We start from the raw sequence: 18,632 nt of genomic DNA, 5'->3' as shown, positions 1-18,632 counted from the left end.
CTTTATAATGAATAAACTCAGCCACACACACAAGACAATATTCTGATTCCAATGTATGTGTAAACTCATTCTATGATGGCAGAAAGATAGACTTTAGCATGCCAAAAAATGATCCACTGTAAAGGAATACACTCAACAATAGTCTATCAGAGACTTCGATTCTTTAATTGATGCAGCTCGAAGCTTCAACAACAAAACTTCTCCATAAATGATAATGTGATGCTTAATCCCTCTTCCATAGGAAAAAATGAACCTAAGATAGCCCAAATGTGGCAAATTCGACCACAGGAAGGATATGTTGCCAAAATTTGAGGAAGTAACCCAAATGTGGTTATCTTGTGTCTAGAATACACACAAGTAGAAATAGAATCCACGTACATTAGTGGTAATGACTGTGGCCAATATGAAACTTGTCCTACTGAAGGGCGAACTCGACCTTTCATGTTACAAACTCAGATCTAGATCCTAGCAAATGGGTTGAATTGTAGAGATTTTGTGGCCCTCGAACCCCTTGAGAATGAAATACGGCCTCAAGGTGTAGAAACTATTTCAATGGATACTTGATCTAGTCAATTTGATCTTCAATGTCAATTCCATCATTCTCTTAATATTTATCTCCCACTTCAACCTCCTAAACTTGTAGCTCGCTCTTGGCTTGAGACAATTTCAATCACAGAAAAACACTGAAATAGCTCAACAATGAGGGTCTTGACCCCCTCCCCCCAGGATTGTTGTCGCAACTATCTTCTACCATAAATTCACATTCAATCGTTGTGGGCTTTGCCTTGATTCTTTTGCAAATACGGGGTTGGATTCACAACCTTACCTCTATGATAATGGCGACCCAGTCTCCCCATCACATTCACCCTTATCTTTTGCAAATATGATCTCAACCTTGTAAATCATTTTAGTTTAAGTCAATAATTGGACCTCAATTATTAATTCGACCAAGTAACATTTAGTCGCTTTTATCAAACTTCGCTCTTGGCCTTCTAAAATGATAATCTTGATTCTTTAATTTTTCGCACAAGTACATGCCATTTTGTCGATCATTTATTAAAGATGGGACAATTTGGTAAAGGAATAAACTTAATTAGTAGGATGGGAGTATATATACCTTTCTAAAAGTGTTCTTCAACAACAATATTTCTTCTTTGACAAAGATATATTTTCTGCAATAAAAATTAGCTCTGACAAATATAATTTGACACCTTCAAAATAAAAATCTTGACTGGATTTTTCAAATTAACCCACAACGATCCAATATCAAGGCTTTGATACCACTATAATATTCCAAGTATAATTTTAGTAGGAAATTTCTTTAGAAAATTTAGTTGTCCACTCCATAAATAATTTACATAAATTAAACCACAAAATTAACAGTAAAAACTAGAAATAGAATTTGCAACTAAAGAGTAAACAATATAAATGTGTAGAAGAATTCAACCTTATTTTTATAAATATGCAACAAATATCACAAGCTAGTACAATGGAATGGAAGTGGCTGAAGCGATGGTCTCCCAAGAAATCTACAAGACTACAACAACTATTTCAGGCCTCCAAAAATAGTTGTACTGCTGAATATGACTTGTGAATTTTGAATGAATTCACCAAGGGGAGAGATGGGTTCTCACCCACTCTCACTGAATCATCAGAGGGTTTCGTCGTGGGGTTACTATGGTAGAAAACTAAATTCTCCAATCCACACCAAAGACAAATACTCAAGACCAAGGTGTCCCAAATGATCTCCTCCTTCTCCTTTTAAAGATCTAATAGATAGATCTCTAAACTTCTAGAAGTGCATTATTTTATTATTTTATTATCATTCTAGAAGTTCTCCCTTGGCTCCATCCAAGTGACTTTTTAATTTTAATTTACTCAAGTCACTTTTAGCCTTTTTCCCCAATTAGTCATTTCTCCCTTTTTATTTTAATTAATTAAGTGACTAATTAAGGTCACTTTTAATTTGGGAAAATGGTGAATCACCCACCATACATTGTTTGGCCACTGAAAGCAACTCCTCGACATCCCATCCAATAAGTCTTTTCATTATGATTCCAACGAGCTATTACACCAAGGTGTTCCATCATATATTCCTTCCAGAATGCCACCTTAAGCATAATTAATTAAGTTATGCTCAATAATAATGGGAATCACCATAAAGCAATGGAACCAAAATCAAATGTACTGAACTGCTACTGATGGTAGAAAATGCCAACCGAACACCGTCAGACCCCGTAAAACTCCTCAAATCTCCCCCAGACCACTAATAACATAACCTTACTCCCGTGACTTGGCCATCTCATACCCTATAAATCTACCCTGATTGTACTATAGAGGAAAAATAAAAATGGGGACATTACATCAATGGTCTCCATCTTTGTCTAAAGATCATGTTTGGACACTTATTAAAACTTTATATGGTTGAACATACACATAAGGGTGACATAAAATCTAAACTTGCTAACATTAATGTGTATGAACAATTATATGATTACAATGTGAAAGAAAGTTAATTCATCGGTAACACTTAATATTCCTTGCTCATAATTATATTTAATCATTTTGATACACAAATTTGTAATTTTTTTATATTATTAAACAACAAAGGTCCTAGTTAATGTTGATCATATCATTACATTCAACATTTGAAATAAAAAATCAATTAAAAAATTAACCTTATATTTGGAAATTTCTAATTACTTTCTTATTAACATTTATGATCATAAATATATTTAATTTAAAGTTATATTTTCGAAATAGAATTTTGTTAATGTTGATCTTATCATTACATTCAACATTTGAAATAAAAAATCAATTAAAATGATTAACCTTATATTTGGAAATTCTAATTACTTCCCTATTAACGTTTCTGGTTATGAATATGTTTAATTTAAAGTCGTAATTTTTGATGTAGAATTTATAGTCACATATTATTACTTCAAAGAATAAATTTGGTGGTTTAGGTATTTGAGAAATGGATGTCATTTTGGGTGTTTCATAACTATATTGAAAACTTCTTCATTAATTATTAAGAAAAATTTCAGAACTTTTTCGTTAATTATTAGGAAAATTTTCAGTCCTTTAAACAAAATCTTTAAAAATATAATAAGAATAATGCAATGTAAAAAATTCAAATATTACAACTTAAATTATTTATATATATTTTTAATGTTTATTTTGTTGAATATACAAAAGGACCATTATGGCAATTACTTACTGACAAAGCATTTTCATATCCCTTAAAATTTTAGTATTTGAAACATATCATAGCACCCATGACACCTTGATGTTTAAAAAGGTTAAGGTTATGACAAAAATTTAAAACTTGAAGCCATTTTTTTTTTTTGTAAGCTTAGGTGGGACCTTCTCATTTTCGAGTTTTTACATGTCCGTTATTCACCCCATTTCCAGGGAGGGTAGCACAAGAATCGAACCCAAGATCTCCGTTCGGTGAGACTTCATTTCCACGGCCATTGCCACTTGAGCTACCCCATGCGGACAAAAACTTGAAGCCATTAAGTATGTATTGTTATGTTTAATTTCATGGGTGAGATGCATACATCATAGATAAATGTCTAAACCCCATGCATGAAAAAACCCATCACTATTAATTAAATCCCTTGAAAAGATCAATTAACAATTTTCATATAAATTATTTACTGAACAATTCTCATATAAAATATTCACTCCTCATAAAGTGAAATACTTGTACATTTGATGTTTTAAAAGGGTTAAGGTTATGATAAAAATTTAAAACTTGAAGCCATTAAAGTATGTATTAACACCACGCATATATGAAAAACCCATCACTATTAGTTAAAGCCCTTGAAAAGATCAATTAACAATTCTCATATAAAGTATTCACTCCTCACAAATTGAAATACTTGCACATTTGATGTTTAAAAGGGTTAAGGTTATGATAAAAATTTAAAACTTGAAGCCATTAAGTAGGTATTGTTATGTTTAATTTCATGGGTGAGATGAATACATTAGAGAGGAATGTCCAAACACCATTCATATATGAAAAACCCATCACTATTAGTTATTAGTTATTAGTTAAAGCTCTTGAAAAGATCAATTACCAATTCTCATATAAAGTATTCACACCTCATAAATTGAAATACTTGCCCATTTAGATTGTCTAGTAAGATATTTTCTCAACTAATTTTTTTTTCAAATTCTTAATAGGTAATATCTCAAAGAAATAAAGAATAATGTATCACAAATCTGAGGTCCCTTTGTTTGAAAGAAAGTTTTGCCTTTTTAGTCCTTGCCCTCCGGGGCTGCAGGGACTATTGTAATCGATTTTGTCGAGCTTCAAACGTTTGCACATAAACCAAGTGAGAGGCAAAGCTTATTAAGCTAAAGTTTTAATTTAATATTTTATAAACATTTTTTTTCAACGAATAAAAAAATTTCTCACTGTTATTTCAGTGACTAGGAAATTTGAAGGTCTTATTTGGCCTCATATTGAGGCAAAATGTTATGAAACTTAGGTTAAATGTCCAATGATATCAAGAATTTAAGTTTCAAGTAAGTAATGCTGACATTAATTCGTTGACATTTTATGTTTGCGTTTTAAGAGAATATTTATTTTCATGTTTGCAAAGGCGCCGAGGGTTTACGAAATAAATGACACATGTTTAAACATGCAGTACTCCACTTGTCTCCACGCATGTATTACATGTGGATCGAGCATGGCACATGCATTGCAAGTGTCAATTTAAAGGGTCACGGGCCATCCATTATTCTATCAAGTACATTCTATAAAGTTTATTCGACTAACTGCTTGGAACTATGTTTTGGTAAAATCTAATCGTTTCAGTACTGGAACCTTAATTTCAGTCAATATAAGAAGGCTTTCTATACCAGTCTTCAGTGGTTAAGAAAGTTACTCATCCGGGACACTGCTAGGTCGATTGGTATTATTATAATGGTTTCCCAGCAGCGAATTGAGAAATTCAAACCCCATCTTTCACAGATTTTATATCAGGTAACATTAGCGGGGACGTATATCATCGTGAGAGCCGCCTTAATAGCTGGAATGAATCACTTTGTTTTCGTGACCTACAGAATGGGTATTGGATCATTAATTATGGCTCCTTTCGCTTTCATTTTAGAGAGGTAGTGCACTCATTATTATCTTTATGTTTCGATCTAGATTTCATTTTTTCAATGTTATTGAGCAATTGCTTAATAGATAAACAGGGAACTCTCCAACTGGAAGGACAGTGAACACCATCTGAGATATGATAGTGGCTAGATAGACATGGTTTAATCTTTTTATCCATCATTCCAGAAAGGAACACCCACCTTTAACATGGCCTGTCGTATTTCAAATTTTCTTGCTTGGAAGTGGGTAAGCATCGTCTACATATACTACCTTTGTTATAATCTACTAGGTCATATTGTGAAATTGACGTCGCAATATTCTTGTATAAAGCCAATTTTATTAATGTGATGTTACAGAATTGCGATCATTCAGAATTGTGTCCTTCCAGGATTGTACTACACTTCCTCTATGTTTAGTTCAACAACATTTAATCTAGTACTGGTTTTCACATTTGCAATCGCCACAATCCTAAGGTAGAAGTTGGGATATCAATTTTACCATGTCATGTTAGAATTTTTTTTGGATTAGGTATTACCTATCTGGAAATGACAATCTTGTTGTTTTTTATCTATCTGGAATCTATTGATTATGGAGAAAGGAGAATTCATCTTAAAGTTTAAAAACCATGTTGTAAAATATTTGATGATATATGTTAAAATTTTGCCTTTGTTTTTAATATTTAGATTTCTAATTTTTTTATATATTAGTATTAGTGTATAGAAAAATTTGGGTATTTCTAAAATTTCGCCCAGGAAATTAATTATCCTCTTTGAGAAAACATGGAAAATCAATCCTAACCTTTCGAATGCACATTCTGCTTATTCAACTTTGTTTTGGCTAGATTTGAGAAAGTTAATATCAGAACTTCGGGAGGACAAGCAAAGGTTCTGGGCACAGTTATTTGTGTCACTGGCGCAATGGTCATGACATTATACAATGGCCCTGCTCCTAGGGTTTTATCACCGGATGTAAAAACTCATCAAATGACATTTAATTCTAAGTCTAATTTTATACTAGGCTCCATCATGGTCTTTGGAAGCATCCTTCTTTGGTCTGCATGTATTACTTTTTAGGTACTATTCATTATGAATACTTATATCGCCAATTATACTTATTTCTTTGACTAGTATTATTCTATCTGTAATTATTGGAAAATAAATGGGTGAAATCTGATTCAAGCACCTATTTTGAAGAGGTATCCTGCTCAATTATCATTAACAGCACTGACGAGTCTTATTGGGGTTCAGAAAGAGCAGCGACATTAAACAATGAAATGTAGTTTCCAAAATAACAATTGAAATTGATTGTCTAACTATAAACATGCTAGTGGTGCTAATTAGCTCATCAATAATAATATACCTGCTTGTTAGTACTAATTCATGCTAGTGATAGGACACGATTTATTTAGTCACTGCATCATAATTCTTATCATGAGCGATAGTTTATGGATGTGAAACACCTACTGATTCACCATACTATCACGAGCCAAATCAGCTTCGTCGTGTTATTAGTCATGTGTGCAACACCTACTGATTCACCATACTACCACGAGCTTATTCATTTCGTAAGATAAGTATCTCTCTATATTAATCACAAACTAATCCAATAAATTAGCACAGACAACTAGTTCAAGAGCTCTATACAGCGCTTACGTGTAACTAAGCCTGTCTATACAACACTTACGTGAAACAAATAGGCTGATGTGTCAATCCGCGGAAAAGGCTGCTTCTGTTTCGATTGCTTCTGTTTTCTCTTGAGTCAAAAAGGGTTGCTTCTATTTCAATTGCTTCTGTTTTCTCTTTAGTCAGCAGTAGGGACTTGCTGCTTCACAGCCTCCCTTGTTTAGTATAAGTTTGGTGGTGAGGACATGACTTTAAAGCACAATTCAATAAATAAATACCTATGGCAAAAAAATTAATATGGGTTGATAAAAGGTTTTATAAACATTTTCATGGAATGCAGAGTATATAATTAACATGAAAAAAGGAGAAAATAAATATTTGTAAGCATAAAGAGTTATATATATATATATATATATATATATATATATATATTCATAATTAATATTAATTTATATTTATCTTAATTTTGGATCTATTAAGAAGGATCAAATCTCTTTTCACTTTAAAAGATGATCATATCTCAAGAGATTTGATCCCTATGGACACTTGGTAGATCAAAGTTATAGAATTTAGATGGATCTAGGTTGGTTTTAAAAGAAATACAAATTATAGTTTATATTTCATGTCTAAAATACACTTAAGTCTTAGTATTTTGTTTGCTAAATATTATTTGTATAAATTAATATGAATTATAATATATAATAGTAATTTATGTAGAAAACTTTGGAAAAAAATTATAGTAAATACTTTTTTTTTTTAAATGATTAATTTTTAATTGTTGAAATTTAAACTTGTAAATTAACAAAAATCGGTGTCTTTCTTAATTCTCTTTTCACTTTAAAAAATGTTTGTATATCAAGAGTTTTGATCCCTCTTGAGGATTGGGAGAAGTTAAGAGGGATCTACACTAATTTTAAAAGTAATATAATTTATAGTTTTTATTTCATATCTCAAATATACTTTAGTGTTTTGTTTACTAAATATTACTTTTATAAATTAATAGAAATTATAATATATTAACAGTAATTTATGGTGAAAATTTTGAAAAATAAATAATAAATATTTATTCATTACTTTTTAAAATTTTAATTTTTTTATTGTTGAAATTTAAATTTGTGAATTAATAAAAATTAATTATTATCTTAAATTTAATTTGGTGTATTCTAACTAATAAACTAAATGATTTTTAATGTATTTCTTGTTCTTTAAAATATATATTTTTAATCTTTGCAAATTAAACAACTTAAACATATGATTTTTAAAAGCTTGAACTTGATTTTGAATAAAAAAGACCAAAAAAATGCTCTACCCAAACTTAATTCATAATCTTGATAAAAAATTTCATTATCTTTAATTATCAATCCATTTATAAATTACAATTTTTTTTTGAGAAAAAAACCCTAATTTTTATTAAGAGTACAAAAATTACATTTTGTAGATATGCAAAATATAGTATTTAATTCTTGGTTTATTTATTTATTTTATGCAAATTATACATCTTGAGTGGACCTAATGGTTAACACCAAGTGTTTCCTCCTAAGAGGTCACATGTTCAAAGCCAGAGGAGGTAGAGTATGTATGCCTTCGTAGACTTAGCAGTTAGTCCCACAAACAAGGGAGTCTCACACACTAATTTGGTGTCTGGCTTGGCTATGACCTTAAAATTGGATATATATATATATATAATATAGATATTGTTTTAAGGGGGTCTCACACACCAATTTGGTGTATGGCTTCGCTGTGACCTTAAAATTGGATAATAATATAAGTTTTGAATTTCACTTATAAACATTTTCATATATATTATTTAATATAATTATCATTAAAGTGATTAATGAGTCTCTCATATACATTGATTTGTATTCGCATTTATAATATATATATATATATTTGTGTTTTTGTTTTAATGGACCACATACGTAATTTGTATAATAAATTTATTACTATGTTAAATTTTGATGGTCAAATTTAACTACCCAGCTTGATATTAGTTAATTTTTTTATATTAATTTTAACTGATTTTAAAAAAAATTATTAAATCACGAAATTTTTAATTTCTATTAAAATTAAATAGGCGTTGTCTATAAGTGATTTTTTTTTGAAAAATTTCCAGTTTATTTTCAATCTAATATGTCTAGAATCTGACAAGAATTTATTGAAATCACAAGTTTGACACAAATTCATTGAAATCACAAGTTTGACACCTTGAGGAGTTTTTGAGGGTGTTGAATCCATATATGCAGTGAAACAACACAAATCAAGATTTCATTCATTGAAATCACAAATTTGACACGGATTCATTGCAAATAGAAGTTTGACACGAGGAGGGGTTTTTGAGGGCCTTGAATCCATATATGGAATAAAACAACACAAATCAAGATTTCGTTTATTGAAATCACAAGTTTGACACCACGAGGGGTTTTTGAGGGCCTTGAATCCATATATGGAATAAAACAACACAAATCAAGATTTCATTTATTGAATCACAAATTTGTTACATTCATTGAAATCACAAGTTTGATGCGCTGAGGGGTTTTTGAGGGCCTTGCATCCATATATGGAATAAAACAACACAAATCAAGATTTCATTTATTGAAATCACAAATTTGACACAGATTCATTGCAAACAGAAGTTTGACACGAATAGGGGTTTTTGAGGGCCTTGAATCCATATATGGAATAAAACAACACAAAATCAAGATTTCATTCATTGAAATCACAAATTTGACATAGATTCATTGAAATCACAAGTTTGACACGAAGAGGGGTTTTTGAGGGCCTTGAACCCATATATGGAATAAAACAACACAAATCAAGATTTCATTTATTGAAATCACAAATTTGACACATTCATTGAAATCACAAATTTGACACATTCATTGAAATCACAAGTTTGACACGCGAGCCTAGGGGTTTTTGAGGATGTTGAATCCATATATGCAGTAAAACAACACAAATCAAGATTTCACCACAAAATTTTTCACATATAAATATCACTTGAGTCTATAACTTACTAAACTATTCACTTGATTCTATAACATACTGGATTTGATTGTGTTAAAGTAGTTTTTGAGAAAGGTGTTATGGCCCATGGTTTGGTTATAACCGATAGTTGTGTACTTTATATTTATTTAATCTATTAGTTTTTGCCCATAATTTTGTTATACCCCATATTTGTGTACTTTATATTTATCCAATTTATTAATTTTTGTTTTTTGTTTTTATAAATTAAGATGAGCCAGATAGATCATTATTAGGTGGAATTAACATTTTTGTTTTTCTTTAATATATTTTCCTCTTAAAAAAGATTTAAATGCAATCTTACATTACACTTACACATCTCATCTATAATGAGTTGTAGAGCACTTTTTGACCCAACAAACACCTGAGAGAGATCAAATCTCTTTTCACATTAAAAGATGTTTGTATTTCAAGAGATTTGAGAGAGATCAAATCTCTTTTCACATTAAAAGATGTTTGTATTTCAAGAGATTTGATCTCTCTCAACACTTGTAGATTCATATCTAAAGATGAATCTAGACCGATTTTAAAAATAATATAATTTATAGTTTCTATTTCATGTCTCAAATATACTTAAGTATTATTGTTTTGTTTACTAAATATTATTTTTATAAATTAATATAAATTATAATATATTAATAGTAATTAATGTTGGAATTCTTGAAAACAAAATATAATAAATATTTGTTTATTATTTTTAAAATTAATATTTTTTGATTGTTGAAATTTAAATTGTGAATTGATAAAAAATAATTATTAGTTTAAACTTAGTTTGACATAATACAAAATGACTTTCTAGTTGAAATCAATATAATTTTTAGCAAGATTGTGATTTCCTATTCTTTAAAATACACTTTTGAATGCATAAATAGATTTTGCACTTCAAAACCTTGAGACATTTGATATTTGCAAATTAAGTAACTTAAACATACGGTTTTTAAAAATTTGCACTGAATTTTGAATATAAACTATTAATTAGACTACCCAAAGTCATTCATAACCTTAATAAAATTTTTCATAACTTCTAATTATCAATCCATTTATAAATTATAGTGTTTAATATTTAATTCATTTATGATTAAAGATTTTTTTTGGTAGTAATCACATCAAAACTAATTTGCTAGTTCGAACCACTAGGAAAATAAGCTTAATTTTGAAAGAAGAGAAACAATTAATTAATGAAAGACAATTTAATAAATTAAATAATAAATAAATAAAATAGAAGAGAGGGCCAACCTATTATAGGTTAAATAAAAGACAGTGAAAATGAAATCAAGATAGATAATGTATAAATTAGTAATACCCGTAGATAATGTATAAATTAGTAATACCAATAATCCTCAACATAATAAAAAAGGAGAAAGGAAGATTAATATCAAGGGAATATCATTTTTTTCTTAATTTCTTTATAATTTTTGGATTTGACACATAAATTGAGATGTACATTTTCATATAAATTATTTATCTATAATTATTGTTAAAGTGTTTAATGGGCCTCTCATATTCGATGTATTTGTATTCACATTTATTAAATCATTAATATATATAGAATTATATTTTATATTAATTATTTTAATGGACCTTGCACATAATTTTTATAATAATAATTTATTATTATGTTAAATTTTGATGGTGAAATTTAACTATCCTACATTGATATTGGTTAATTTTTATTAATTTTATTTGATTTTAAAAATATAATTAAATTGTGTTCTTTTTTATTTTATTTTTAATTTCTATAAAATTAAATATTATATGTAAATATCATTTGAGTTTATAATTTACTAAACCATTGATTTAGTTATAGCCAATGGTTTTGTACTTTATATTTATTTAATCTATTAGTTTTTCCCATGGTTTTCTACTTTATATATATCCAGTGTATTAATTTGTGTTAGTTAAATTTTCTTTAAATAGATAATGTGGAAATTTAAAGTTGGTTTACATTTTATATTTATAAATGCTTTAATTTGAATATTAATTAAAACATATGAATGCGACACATTTTTAATATATTTTTAAGGACATTTAAAAAAATGTTGACTTAGAATCTTACATTACACCTACACATTTCTCTTGTAATTTCTTGAAATAGGCTAGAAGTTGGGACAATGATATCTAAATTTAAACTCTTTTGATTGAAATTTGGGTTTACTATCTGAGGTTTTTTTGTCTTAATTGTTTTTTTTTTTTTTTTATAAATAATTTCTTCTTTACTTGTTTTAATTTATATATTACTATCGCCATTGCTCTTCAATATGTTTGTTGAAATAAATAATAAAGAGAAAATGTTTGTCTACCCATTTTACATTTTCGTATAATTCTAATTCTCTTTACCACTTAATATTCTAACTAATTCGTTTATAAGTATATATTTGTATCATTTTTTATAATATAATTAAGATCCATGTGTATTGATTCCTATAATATAATATAATTAATTAAAATTAAAAATAAATGAAAATCACAATAAAAAAAACATATTACCATTTTCCATTTACTCTTTAACTTAAATGGAACTCATTCTAACTCACTAAAACAACATTACAAAATACCAAATTTACAAAGAAACATTACACTTTGGAAATACCAAATTTACAAAGAAACATTACACTTTGGAAATACCAAATTTACAAAGAATGTAGGTTTCTCTACCAAAAAAAGACCACATTTCCATTTCAACGTTATGTATGACCGACTTGTTCTCTACAACCTTTCCTCCTCCTCAACGTTATGTATGACCAACTTTGGCATATGCAAAAATAAGAGATACCATAGCTTGCTTTGAAATGCTCAACGCTTTGACCATTATAATACTTTTAAAGCTCAACGCTATGGACCATTGTAATAATTTCAAAAGTATGAGCCGGCTGGGTGCTCATATGAATCCAAATGGCATTATAAACTTGTTTGAATACATTGTTTCTCAGTTGGAAAAGTTGTTTTTTCTTATTGGAAGAAAAGAAGTTGGAATAGCCCTCCAAATTTGAAGGGTAAGGAGCGCATTTGGACGCCCCAAAACCTCAAGCGTGTGAAATTCCACCCCGATTCGTCATGAATTCGGCAGCCTCACAATTCCCCCATTACCGATTCATGAAACTATAATAATTATTTTGCAACCTCAATGGAAAGGTGTTCGCATTTAAGAACTGCATGTGACCGAGTGAAAACCCACACTAAACAAAGCAAGGCAGCCCTGTATCCATCTGCAAATGTAAAAGCTGGTCGTCCAGTGAGAATGAGGAAAGATGGTGTTTTTGTAGATAAATTATCGACATTTCCATGCTACAACGTTGTCATGTAGAGCTGGGTTGAGTTCCATCAAGTAGTAGGAGAAGAATAGTCTGCAATTCTCATTTCTTGTTAATTTTCCAATGGAAACTGCAACCGATGGTGTTCGCAGAAATGAATGCGGAATCGACAAGATGACTGAGTTGCAGAGGGAATTGGAACTCTTCGAGGCCTCCGAGAGGCACGAGGACACCCACTTCCTCTCTGCAATTCGCCCCGACAAACACCAAGAAGTAGAAGAAGAGGCAATACAAGAACAACCAGACAAGAGGCCCCCTGCAGAGAACAATCAAGGCAAGAAAAAACGAGGCAGAAAACCCAAATCCCAAATGCAGGCTCCGTTACAAATTCAATCTTCCTCCTCCTCCCCCTCCTCTTCGCTCTCCCCGTCTTCATCTCGACTCCGAAAGAAAGCGGAGCAAAAAACGGAGGAAGGCGAAGATGTTTGCTTTATTTGCTATGACGGAGGAGATTTAGTTCTATGCGATCGCAAGTATTTATTTTTTTCTCTCCCGCTCTACGTCTGTATGTTAATTGTAGGGGTTCTATCCTAATATTACGAGAATGTGCGTGAAACCCTTTATGAACTAATCTTAATTCGTAAACGGGCACTTAATTATTGATGGAATTATGCTTCTGTGCAGGTCATGTACCAAGGCTTACCACCCAACCTGTGTTGGACGAGACCAGGCTTTCTTTCAAACAAAGGGCCCCTGGACCTGTGGTATGCAATGCTATTATTTGTTTCTCTCTTTCTATCTCGGGCTTTTCCTATCAAGGGTTTTAAGGGGGGGAGGGGGGGTGGGGGTGCGGGCTAACCAAGTTAGGTTCTTTCTGAGCAGTGTGAATACTGCGGGGGTTTCATTTTGGTGGGAGAAGTGTGAGGTTCAGGAAGGAAATGCCAGTGGGTGTCTTCGAGGGTTTTAATTGGTAGCAATGGGCCATTCATGCATGTCGTTTAGATACTCATCTCCACCTATCCGTTGAACTAGACACAGTAAGACATAGGCAGAAGCACCAGGTTTTATGTCTTTGTCGCACCCAGTTCGGGCTTTAGGGCTGTGTGTTCTGTTTCAAAGACTACAACTTTCCGTGGGATGTGAAACTGTAATATCGGCAGGGAACTGCCAGCGACGAACTATCTGTGAAACCGAACATTCGTTGCATGTTCGCCCAGAGAAATTAAAAACGAAAAGGACAATATTATATTGTAATATTCAGGTCCGAGAAATTGCACGATTCTAGTTTCTCCCCCACCTACTCATTTTCAGTTTGCTTATTGTTAATGTTTTTCAAAACAAACAACTGGCTCTGGTTCTTACGAGTTAATTTCCAGGTGACTTTTAGCTAATCAAATGCTAAAAGGAACGCAAACACTGCAACTTTGCTCAGTTGATCTTTTTTAATTGTTACTCCTGCATGGATTAATAGAATGAATGTCGCACTTGAACACGCATTCTAATGTTCAACAACTTTTGCATATAAGGTGAATGTGAATGTTACAGGGGTTTCAATCTTCATGTGAAGTGGTTTGCTACTGGGATTAAAGTTGAGTCCATGTTTTAGAACATAATATTAATATGAAGATAGATGTATCTACTGGCTTTGAAGGGACTATTTTTCATTCCTCGACTTTCAATAACATGAAGGGTAGACAGTATATTGACTTATATTAATTACATTTATGCTAGAACTAGGTAGGTTGACATAATAGAACATTATCCTAGGTAATTTATTCTTCTTCCCACAAGGATGTATTGTTTGTTTTATAGAAGCCTTTAAGTGTTAATATCTTTATATATACACATTAGGTTCTTATTATATGATGGATGAATCTCAGGCTGGCATTTATGTACTGTATGCGAAAAACCGGCGAAGTTCCTGTGCCACACTTGTACATTTTCAGTTTGTGAAGTCTGCGTCAAAGATTCCGAGTTCCTTCGTGTCAGAAAAAACAGGGGCTTTTGTGAAAACTGCATGCCACTTGTTCTCATGATAGAGGAAAACAAAGAAGTTAATTCAGATGGGGTATGCAACTTTCATCCGTGCTGTTAGAACGTTTCTTTGATTTATCTTATCAAACCATCTGCCAGTGAAGTTTTTTAAAGCTCATCATTCACACATTGATTGATGCTACTTGCATGTATTCAGCCTTAATATCCAATATATATACAGTTCTTGTCAAATATTAAATGTTAGTAGCATGACCTCAAATTTTCCCAGTATGTGGCGTTGCGTGTTACACGAGTCAAAACATTCAATGAAGACACTCACTTAAAATGGTATGAGGCATTGTTCAAATGTTCAAAACATAAAAGCCATCAGGCTAACTGTTGCATATTCAAAGGGGTTGTCTACCAACCCCGGAAAGAAGAAGGAAGAAAGACTGAAAATTATATTAATCCCCATGGATGACCAAAATGTGGTCAATTGTATCATGTGTGGCGGAATCTCAAGGGAGTTCCAAGGCCTTTACAAAATAGATGCAAGGAAAGTTTTTGCTTTCTGCTTGTAATAGTCTTCCTGTTTAATATATGGTACATCCCTACCACTCCATGAGTGGGAACTAAATTGGTTGTTATCTTCAGTTTCTACATGAAGGACAAATAAGAACTTGTCATCAAATATGATCTTCATATTTGATATCCCTGGCCATGATTTTTGTCAGATGCCATGTCGCTGCTGAAAACTACATCTTTCTTATCCCAATCGAAGAGCTAACGTGCCTTAGACTAGCTAACATGCCTCAGACTCTTCACTGCAACCTAAGGAGGTATACATCTTTCCTTATCGTCCATCTCATGTTCTCTTGCTTTTGAAACATGAACATCAGATTGATGTTCTCTTTTCTTTTGGAACATGGCTTTGAGATGACTCATCTATTCCTTTTCCATCTGATGCATATCCATGTGTGCTTTTTTGATTGCTTTTGTTGGACGTGTTTAGTAGATACACTGCTGTATGCACTACTTCAACCAAGAACTCATATGTCAGTTTTTAAGCGTAAGCATGCTTCATGCCATCCAAGATTTGTTCCTTTCTTCTTCTGTGCAACACCATTTTAGTGAATATAAGAGCAAGTTAATTGTTTGCAGATGCCATGAGTTTTTCAGAACTTGTAAAAGCTTTTAGATCTCTAGCCCCCCCCCTTCATTCTCGCTGTTGAGAACTTTGATCGTATTTCCGCTATGCTTTTCCACTGTATGACTGAGTTTTTGAATACTTGTAGTGCCTCTGACTTGTTCTTGAGAAAGTACAAACAGAGTTTCCTAGAGAAATCAACAGATCTCCTACTATTTTGCCACTTGCCCAGGATGCTGTTCTCATAGGACCACAGAGATCTATGTGCACTATTTCGAACTGCTTGTTTGCTCTCCATGTGCCTTTTTTGACCTTGTTTTGCATGCTGCTTGCCTAATACAAAAAGCTTCACACTCCTCTTTTCCCGTTGAACAAGCAGCAAACTGTGGACCACGTTCAACCTTTTCAAAACTATCAGGTTTTGGTGGTTAAGATTGCCGTAGTTCTGATGCCAAAGGTGACTTTTTGCAATTTTTTTAACCGTAAGGTTTGGGAACCTGATAGCACAGTTGAAATCTTGTACAAGCCACCTTCTTCTGCACCTAGAGGCACTGCTTTGAAATGGTTATTGTTTATCCTTTATGAGCCACCCTCCTTGAACAAACTTCACTTTGAAGTGTTGTTTTGTGATCGGACTCACACAAAGCAAATTATTTGCCAGTATTGCTATATATGGCACAGAATGCACCTTCTTAATTTTCCTGTCCGGTATTTTTATAGGTGCCTTTCCTTGACCTTTGACCATGTATAATGTCAACTCCCGATGTAACATTTACTCCTGATTTTTATTGTCATCTTATGTGACAAAGTTACAAACCACTATGACTGGTGGTACCTGAATCTACCTGCCATGCAACTCCCAATGCAATCTTGTTCTTTTGGGAAGTAACAATGATTTTAAAATTTATACTCGTTACCTCCTTCATCACTGTGCAACCCTTCTGTACTTCAATACAGTTATTTGCATGCCTTTTTTTTTAACTGCAATCTGTGTTGCATGAAACAAGGTCCTCTTTTCAAAACCAGCCCCTTATTCTGCTTAGGTGTGATTGGTTTACCCTCGTTCATTGTCAAACTGTACAAGTGATTTCTCAAGTAGAGGACCCTGGTTGGGTTGGAAGTGTTGTTCAAGGAGTTCAATATGTTCCATGAATCTCTTCATCTGTTTGCATCTTAGCTGTGTAAGATAACTTCATCTGATGTTGGCAACTTGACATACCAATGATTTTCAGTGCTTGTCTTTTCTTTCCTTTGTGCCTTGTGGGTCTTAATTCTTTTTTGCTTATAATGTCCGACAGTTATCTGACCCCTAGAATATTTTTTTGATTTTAAATTTCTAGGTGGCTTAATTTTTTGCCGTTAACCTGATCTATGGTCCAACAGAAATTCCTTTGCCTACTTGCAACAATTGCAAAATGTATTTTGAAAAGAACAGAGAAAAATCTCCTCCAGAAATTGCCTACTAACCTTTAATATAAGAATCTTCTACTGAAATATTAAGTGACCCGGTTTGAACACCTTTTAACTTTAGATATGAGTCTGGACTTTATTCAAATTCAGGTTAAACTTCTGGATAGTCTTCCTTTAATAAATTGAAAAAGGCTAAGGATTTTTCTATCCTCTTCTCACCACTCCGATTTCCACTTGAGTGCCATTGAATTGCATTTACAATGTTCTATTCTCCAAGCAGGAACGTTTATTGCAGGCAGTGGCATGTTGAGTGTCGTAAATGGCAGCTATCTCTCTCAACTAGCGAATGACCTTGAGTTAAACAATAGACTTCTTTGCTCTCTTGGCATGTTGGAGGTTATAAATAGCAGCCATCTCTCTCTAATAGGGGGCTGTTTTGAGTTAAACAGTAGACTTTTTGGCTCTCTTTTATGTGCAGAAGTGTCAGGATCGAGAGAAGACTGAACTGAGCAGAGTCAGTTTCTTCAATTGGGCATCATTCTATTTTTAAACTGATGTCTCCCTTTTTCCAGATTTGGTGCTTTCCACTTCAATCTGTAATCATCTCAGAGGCTTATGGTCACTGTTATAATGTTATTGCGCTGACAACAAGTTGTTTTTCTAAGCCACATGGACATGAAAACATGGGAGATTTTGCACTAAACTCTGATGATTTTTGTATTGCATAGGAACACACCTTTATAGTACAAAATTTGTTTCAAAATTGGCCAAAGTATAGCTCATGCTACATTAGACTAGTCTTCTCCCTAAACTGTCTACCATATATCATCTTATCTCTACTTCTACATTTTAAGTTATAACTGAGTAGGCCACTCCCAAAATGAGCATATTACATCATTAATATTTTGAGGTTGATAGTGAATGATGCTGTAACCCAATTTTAAGCTAATTGCGTGAATCTTGAAAGAGTTTATGAACCATAAAATTGCCTATTACATTGAAGACAATGGTCCCACTGAAGAGATTGCCACCCTTGAGTTGGGGCTAAGAATTTGATATTAGAGTTGTATGTTTATCCTTATTGTTGTGTA

At 32.1% G+C, this 18,632-nt stretch overlaps 1 protein-coding gene across 1 annotated transcript in view; it reads left to right on the top strand.

The window, feature by feature from the left end:
• The first annotated feature begins 12,697 nt into the window (after positions 1 to 12,697).
• The window catches only part of LOC149168013 (zinc finger CCCH domain-containing protein 19-like), a 121,901-nt gene continuing 115,966 nt past the window's right edge, over positions 12,698 to 18,632 (top strand). The window contains exons 1-3 of the mRNA XM_089433294.1: positions 12,698 to 13,543; positions 13,695 to 13,774; positions 14,891 to 15,078. Of these exons, the coding sequence (XP_089289420.1) occupies positions 13,134 to 13,543; positions 13,695 to 13,774; positions 14,891 to 15,078 (678 nt within the window). The 5' untranslated portion in view covers positions 12,698 to 13,133. The remainder of the gene's footprint in view (positions 13,544 to 13,694; positions 13,775 to 14,890; positions 15,079 to 18,632) is intronic.

Source organism: Pinus tabuliformis, chromosome 5_1, assembly GCF_031772625.1.
Source record: "Pinus tabuliformis cultivar Carrire ecotype Pingquan chromosome 5_1, CPIR1, whole genome shotgun sequence".
NCBI lineage: Eukaryota > Viridiplantae > Streptophyta > Pinopsida > Pinales > Pinaceae > Pinus > Pinus tabuliformis.
The sequence above is the reverse complement of the archived record's forward strand: the minus strand, read 5'-3'. Positions and strand labels throughout refer to the sequence as shown.